This window comes from Otolemur garnettii, unplaced genomic scaffold (genome assembly GCF_000181295.1).
Source record: "Otolemur garnettii isolate 467f Iridium unplaced genomic scaffold, OtoGar3 scaffold00202, whole genome shotgun sequence".
Lineage (NCBI taxonomy): Eukaryota > Metazoa > Chordata > Mammalia > Primates > Galagidae > Otolemur > Otolemur garnettii.
Genome location: NW_003852597.1, coordinates 2,398,519 through 2,406,054, shown reverse-complemented (window position 1 = coordinate 2,406,054; position 7,536 = coordinate 2,398,519). Strand labels below are relative to the sequence as shown.

Below are 7,536 nucleotides of genomic sequence, written 5' to 3'. Positions count from 1 at the left end.
AAATTACAGTGAGGATCAAGACAAAGACACAGTGAGATTGTCATAGCTAGTTAAGAGAGAAAAGTTTCTGGGCGCAGTGGCTCACGCCTATCATCTTAGCACTCTGTGAGGCTGAAGATGGAGTTTAAGTTCAGAAGTTCAAGACCAGCCTAAGCAAGAGTGAGACCCTAACTCTACTACAAGTAGAAAAATTAGCCAGGCATTATGATCCCAGCTACTTGGGAGGCTGAGGCAGGAGGATCTCTTGAGAGTGCTGTGAGCTAGGCCAACAGCAGGGCACTGTAGCCTGGGCAACAGAGTGAGACTCAGTTTCCAAAAAAAAAAAAAAAGAGTGAAGAGAAAGTGGTAGGAGATAAGATTCCAGCAGGCAGAGGCAAAGGGGCAAAGTGCAATGGGAACTCCTTGAAGGGTTCTAAAGGAGAAGTGAAGAAATCTGACATGCATTTTAGACTTGCCACCCTGTCATGAGGACAGCCTTAAGGGGTAGGAGTGGAGGCAGGGACACCAGTCAGGAAGCTCATGCAGTAGTCCAGCCTTGGACTAGGGTGGTCAGAGCAAGGGTTCAGACTCAGGTACATTCTAAAGGAAGATTTGACAGCACTTACCTATGACTGGGATGTAGAGTAAGAGAAAGAGGAACTGAGGAGTACTGAGGGTTGGGTTTGAATGACTGTGTAGATTGTGATGCTATTTACAGAGGTTGGCAAGACTACGGGGGGAAAAACAGGTCTAAGGGTGGGAAAAGTAATCAAGAGTTTTATATTGGCTGTCATAAGTAAAAGATGCTTAATTAGACACATTAGCAGAAAAGCTAAGCAGGCAGTTAGCCATCCAAATCTGGAGCCCAGGGAAGAAGTCACAGTTAGAGATGTTAATTTTGAAGGTATCATCATATACATGGCATCCAAAGCCATGAATGGTAAGCTATGTTCCCCTCTCACTTGCTCTGACAGAAGTTTCTAGTCTTTGTTGGGGCCTGAGGAGGCAAGTCCATTGTCCCTATAACTTGAGAGCTAGACAGGGCTAAGGACAAACCCAGCTCAGGGACTGCTTGCAGAGAAACAGTGCCAGACAAGCCAGGACTTCACAGGAGGGCTGAAGGATTTCCCTTTATCACCTCACACTCCTCAGTTAGTAAAATTAATTGAGGAGGAGGAATAAAAGAAGGTAATGTTAGGGACAATGTCACTTAGTCAGGAAAACCGAGAACAGGAGCCCCAGCTGAGGCCTGAGAGGCTAAATGTGGGTATTAATATGGCGATGCATCCTCTCCCCAACCCCAAGTCTCACCCCTTCCACACAAGGGTCACAGCTCCTAGAAAGGGCATACAGTCCACCCACTTACAACTCCCCTAGGAGGAAGTCCAGGGTCCAACAACTGGGTCATACCCACTGCTCTGCTCCTAATTCAAAGAACATGAACGCAGGCTAAAGAGCTGAGACCTCTGATTCTGAGAAAGTCAGATAAGAGTATTGAAGACCATCATCTCTCAGACTTTTATATTCACATCACTTGGGCATTTTGGTAAAATGCAGATTCTGTTCTAGTAGGCCTCAGGTGGGGCCTAAGATTCTGCACTTCTAACAAGCTCCCAAGTAAGGCTATTGCCACTGGTCTGCAGACCACACTTCAACAGCAAGGGGCCAGAGGCAGCTGTGGTGACCACCCAAATGCAGGGCACATGTCCAGTTCAGGAGAATGTGTTCATTTATGCACAAAGTCACAGAATCCATTACGGTGGACCATGGTTGTGAGGCAAGCAGTCACTTTTCAGCAGATTATACCTCTTGAGAACATAGCACTTGGGTTCTGAAGGCGCTTGAGCTTCAGCACTTTGCCCCTTAGTAAGTATGTGATCTTGGGCAAATCTCTGTGTCTCAGTTTCCTCATCTCTATAATGAAAATAATAAAATTATTATGAAGATTGTCTAGGTCAATAAAGCGTTCAGTGGCTGTTGCTCTTCTAATACTAGTATGTCCTTCCATAATAGTTAACCCACTCATGGAGGTATAGTCTACTTCTGGTGCATGGTCAAGACACACAACCCCAATCTCCTCCCACCAAAAGACTTATATCCTCTCTTTCTAATTCTTCTTGCCTTCCTTCCCACTCCCCCTGCCCTGGCCCCTGGCCCCAGTGTGGTCTGGATGGGCCCCAGAGAAGCAGGGACAGGGACAGGACGTGGGGCTATATCTGACAGGAACTTGAGGGGCTGGCCCAACAGGGGATTGGGGCCCGGCTTCCTGAAGGGAGGATGGGCTGAGGCAGGCATACAGTGCCAGAGAAGATGCCCTCCAGGGCCCTCTTCATGGTCACCTCCTGCCTCCTCCTGGCTCCCCCAAACCTGGCACAAGTCACCAGCCAAGGTAAGGTGTAGAGAGGGTGGAAATCACCCATGCCTAGGAAGAGGGAACCCTGGGAGGGAATGGAGATGAGAGGCTCTCACTGGTCCCCTACTCCTGCCCATAAATGTGCCTGGGAGGACCCAGAGCCCAACCCACCAAATGTTTCTCAGATGTCTCCTTAGTGGCCTTGGACTCAGAGCCCCTGAACTGTTTCTCCCAAACATTTGAGGATCTAACTTGCTTCTGGGATGAGGAAGAGGCAGCACCCAGTGGGACATACCAGTTGCTGTATGCCTACCCAGGGTAGGTGCCGGGCTGTACCCTAATCCCTGTATATCTGCCCCTGCACTCAGCTCAGCTGAGTCCCAACTCCAAGGGTTTCCCTGTCTTTGGGCCTATCCAGGAACTATTCCAAGTACATGCCCTAGGTAGCCACTTTATGAAAAGAAGTGCTTTGGTTATATGCAGGCTAAAGCCCCTACACAACCCCTAATCCCACCTGTCCCAAGCAGTGAGAAGAAAAACAGCAGTAACAGAAACAGAAGTTGGTCATGGGCCCAGGTCTGGTTCCTCAGGTCTGAGCATGATGACTGTGTAGGTAGGACCTCTCCTATGCCAACAGGGAGACACCCCGGGCCTGCCCCCTGAATTCCCAGAGTGTGCCCCCCTTTGGAACCAGATATGTGTGCCAGTTTCCTGCCCAGGATGAAATACGCCTCTTCTTTCCACTGCACCTCTGGGTGAAGAATGTGTTCCTGAACCAGAATAAAACCAAGCGAGTGCTCTTTGTGGATAGTGTGGGTAAGGGCCCTCTTCCCATCACCCTGCCCCTCCATTTGCTGCCCCCAGCCTAGTTTCTATAATCAGAGTTGTCCATGCTATTTCAGGACAGCAGGGATGCCCCCCATTACCAGATCCCTAGAGGTACCCCGAGATTCCCTGTCATTCCTCCCAGCTTAGGCATCCAGAACTAGATTACCACAAATCATTTCATATCAGGGACACCCTGGTCCTATTATCATCTGCATATTCACTTACTCACCTGTTCAGCAGTTACAGAATACCTGCTGTGTGCCAGACACTGTGCTTGGTGATGAAGTTATACGGATAAAAAGAGATCCCTGCTTTCAAGGAGCACTCAGTCTTATAAACCATTACCCTGCACCAAGGTGACTGTTCTCATGAGGGAAGAGCAGAGTAAGAGGCCTTCCTGGCCTGCCCTTCAGGAGAATGGTCTATGATCCATCTGAACCCAAAATGCTGCCCCCAGTTCAGCCACCAGCACCCCCCTGTCTATAGTTCATGGATTGAGCCACAGACTGTGGCACTCAGGGAGTTCTGATGTGCCCCTGTCTTGTCCTCAGGCCTACCAGCTCCCCCTAGTATCATTGAGGCCAGAGGTGGGAGCCAGCAAGGGGAACTTCAGGTCAGCTGGGAGGCCTCAGCTCCTGAAATCAGTGAATTCCTGAGGTATGAACTCCGCTACAGCCCCAAGGATTCCAAGAACTTCACTGATCCCACAGTCATGCAGCTGATGGCCACAGAAACCTGCTGCCCCACTCTGCAGAGGCCAAACTCAGCCCCTGATCTGGACCAGCCTCCATGTGCTCAGCCCATGATGCCCCAACAAGATGGACTGGAGCAGACTTCCCCAACTAGAGAAGTAGTCCAGCCCTCTTCTTCTCTACCTCCTATCCCCTAGCCCCAATTTTGCCCCAGGAAAGGATAGGCCATACTTGGGGATTCCAAGCTGGGTTGGTCCTTGGGGAGTTACAGGCTCTGATTAGCCCTCAGGAGCCATGGCTAGTTAGAAATTTCCCACTTTGGGTCATTCACACTGGCAAAATTGAGGGCTTTTGTCTCCAAATTAGTGGAAGATAGACCTAAAACCCCCTGAGCGATACCTCAAACCCACTGACCTCGCCCCTAGTTTGTGTACATAACTATCAAGTAAGGAGCTGAGCTCCTCTCCACAGGGATGCTATGGAGGCTTCACATACACAGGATGGAGGCTGTCTTGGCTGAAAGGCAGACTAGGTCCTGAGGCTGGGACTTTTCTCCCAAGGCTCCATCTCTGACAGTGGGAGGAAGCTGCCTCATCTCAGGGCTCCAGCCTGGCAGATCCTACTGGCTCCAGCTGCGCAGCCAACCAGATGGGGTCTCTCTCCGTGGCTCCTGGGGATCCTGGTCCTCCCCTGTGACTGTAGACCTGCCTGCAGATGCAGGTGAGTCAACAAGAGAATAGGGAGATTTCTTTTTTAAGTCTCTGCTAGGTACAGTGGCTCAAGTCTAGCATTCTGGGAGGCTAAGGCAGGAAGATCACTTGAGCTCATGAGTTCAAAACCAGCCTGAGCAAGAATGAGACCCCATCTCTACGAAAATTAGCTGGGCATTGTGCCAGGCACCTATAGTCCCAACTAGTTCACTTCAGGCCAGGAGTTTGAGGTTGTGAGCTAAACTGATACCATGGCACTCTAGCTTAGCCAACAGAGTGAGACTATCTCAAAAAGTCTCTAGAGAGCTTGATATTGATATGAGGGCTCTGGGGACCATGGTCCCCTGATGACCTCAAACTTGCCATTGGCCAGGAACAACTATGTTCAGGAGAAACAGCAGTAGCAAATGTTCTAAGTTATATATGTAAAAATGATCTGAATACCCTATAGAGTACTGGGACGTGAAACCTGATGAACTTATTTTTTTTTACCTCAGTGGCAATTGGACTGCAATGCTTTACCTTGGATCTGAATAATGTCACCTGTCAGTGGCAGCAACAGGACTATGCTAGCTCCCAAGGCTTCTTCTACCACAGCAGGGTACAGTGCTGCTCCAAAGATAGGTAAGGATTGAGTCTGATGTCATGGGAGAAAGGCACAATTTTTTTTTTTTTTTTTTTTTTTTTGAGACAGAGTCTCAAGCCGTCACCCAGGTAGAGTGCCGTGGCATCATTGCATAGCAACCTCCAACTCGGGCTCAAGCGATCCTCTTGCCTCAGTTTTTCTATTTCAGTCGAGACAGGACCTCACTTTGGCTTAGGCTAGTCTCGAACTCATAAGCTCAGGCAATCGGCCTCAGCCTCCCAGAGTGCCAGGATTACAGGTGTGAGCCACAGGGCCCAGCCTGAGAGGCACAATCTTACAGAAAGAATAGATAATTCTTGGTCCTCTTTGCTATCCTCCCTTGGTCCTCTACACTCTCCTTCCTTGCTTCAGAACCAAACAACCTCCATACTCTCTAATTTATTCTCTCATCCTCTATGGGATATTTTATCTCCTCAACCTCCCTCTTTCCCCATTGGGAACACTTTGGTTTAATTCATCCTTAATCATGTCACATGGACCACTGCAACAGCCTACAGTCCCATTCACCTCCAAGTTATCCCCCATGCTGCTGAGGAAAGTGACCTTTTCCAAGCTCAAAGTTTACATGATCTTTGTAAAATTCTAACTTTGCACAGTCTTTCCATTCTCAGATGGATACTGAAATTTCCCATTATCTATCAAGTCCATACAACATTGAGGCTGGCCTTCAAAGACTTCTACCAAACACCTCAACAATCCTCCTTCACTCTCAAAAAAAAGCCTGTAACTCTCTCCATATCCAATCTATAACCAGGTTTTGTTGATTTTACCTATGAAATATCTCTAGAATCCATCTACTTTTGTCTATCATCACCAATACCCTAGTGCAACACATCATCACCCTCACTTGGACTACTGAAGAGACCTAGTCAATGATCACTTTGAATCTTTCAGAAGATTCTCCACTTAAGAGCGAAGGAATCTTTAAATATGCAAAATAAACATAACACTCACTGTTTAAAATCTTTGATAGCTTTCCACTGACATTAGGATAAAGATAAGGACTTAAAAAGTTCTAAGAGACTCAGGCACTGCCTATGCCTTCAGCTTCATTTTATCCTATGCTATCCTGGCCCCATATGTCCCTGCATATCTGGCATATTCTCTCTTGCCTTTAGGTCTTTGCAAGTGCCATTTACCTAGCCCTCCTGTCTTTATTCAACTTCTACTTACCCTTCAAATCTCAACTCGTGTTACTTCCTGGGGGAAGCCTTCCCTGACCTTCCTTACTAGATTCAGTGACACTATTATACATTCTTGTTGTATTACTCCTTTCTAAGTATTTATCATAGTTATAATACTACATTTATATGCTGTGTGATTATGTGTTTGATAATAGAAGTCTCTCTCAGAACTTCCAGTTGAGAAAGGCTGATCTTGACTGTATACGATCCACAAAGGCAAAGTCAATGTCTGTTTTTACTCACCAATGTATATCCTTTCCTGACACAGTGCCTGGAAGATAGTAGGCGCTCAGTAAAAAATTGTTGATTTAATGAATAATGAAAAAAAATTGCTTTTAACAGCTTTAATGTAGTCTTCTAGTTTTTTATAACTATATATAATATTTAATTTTTTAGTATAAGTTGGATTGTATTTATGTATATAGTTTAACTTACCTTTTTACTTCAAAAATGTCTTAGAGATCATTACAAAGAGAAGTAACTTTTTTTTTTTGAGACAGATTCTCACTGTATCACCCTCAGTAGAGTGCCAAGGTATCACAGCTCACAGCAATCTCCAACTCCTGGGCTTAGGTGATTCTCTTGCCTCAGCCTCCTGAGTAGCTGGGAACTACAGGCACTTGCTACAATGCCCAGCTATTTTTTGTTGCAGTTTGGCCAGGGCCGGGTTTGAACCCACTACCCTCAGTATATGGACCTTGTGCCCTACCCACTGAGCCACAGGCGCCGCCCAACTCATTTTTTTTAATAACTGCACAGATACCCATTGCACAGAGGTGCTGTGAATGTATTAAAGGGTGGCAAAATGGAAGTTATCATTCCCTTTACCAAAACCTGCTCTTCCTCTACTAGCCTCCACCCTACCATCAACTCAGTTTTCTAGGCCTGAAAAATAGAAATCATCCTGGCCTTCTCCCATTCCTACACCTTCCAGGTCCAATCAGAAGTAGTCTTGCCATTTCTACCCAATACCTCTTCTCTCATCTCTTTCCTTTTACCCTACTGCCACTACTCTGTTTACACACCCCCATCATTTGCACATGAAAAATCAAAATAGTGTCCTTATGGATTTCTCTGCTTCTAGTCTGTGCTCACAAATCCTTTCTTTCTTTTTATTCTTTTTTTTTTTTTTTTTTTTTTTGAG

General features: G+C 46.6%; 1 protein-coding gene across 1 annotated transcript in view; it reads left to right on the top strand.

The window, feature by feature from the left end:
- Positions 1-2,289: 2,289 nt before the first annotated feature.
- MPL (MPL proto-oncogene, thrombopoietin receptor) overlaps positions 2,290-7,536 on the top strand; it is a 14,175-nt gene continuing 8,928 nt past the window's right edge. The window contains exons 1-6 of the mRNA XM_003801211.1: positions 2,290-2,368; positions 2,518-2,650; positions 2,970-3,148; positions 3,712-4,010; positions 4,413-4,572; positions 5,060-5,186. Coding sequence (XP_003801259.1) covers positions 2,290-2,368; positions 2,518-2,650; positions 2,970-3,148; positions 3,712-4,010; positions 4,413-4,572; positions 5,060-5,186 — 977 coding nt within the window. The remainder of the gene's footprint in view (positions 2,369-2,517; positions 2,651-2,969; positions 3,149-3,711; positions 4,011-4,412; positions 4,573-5,059; positions 5,187-7,536) is intronic.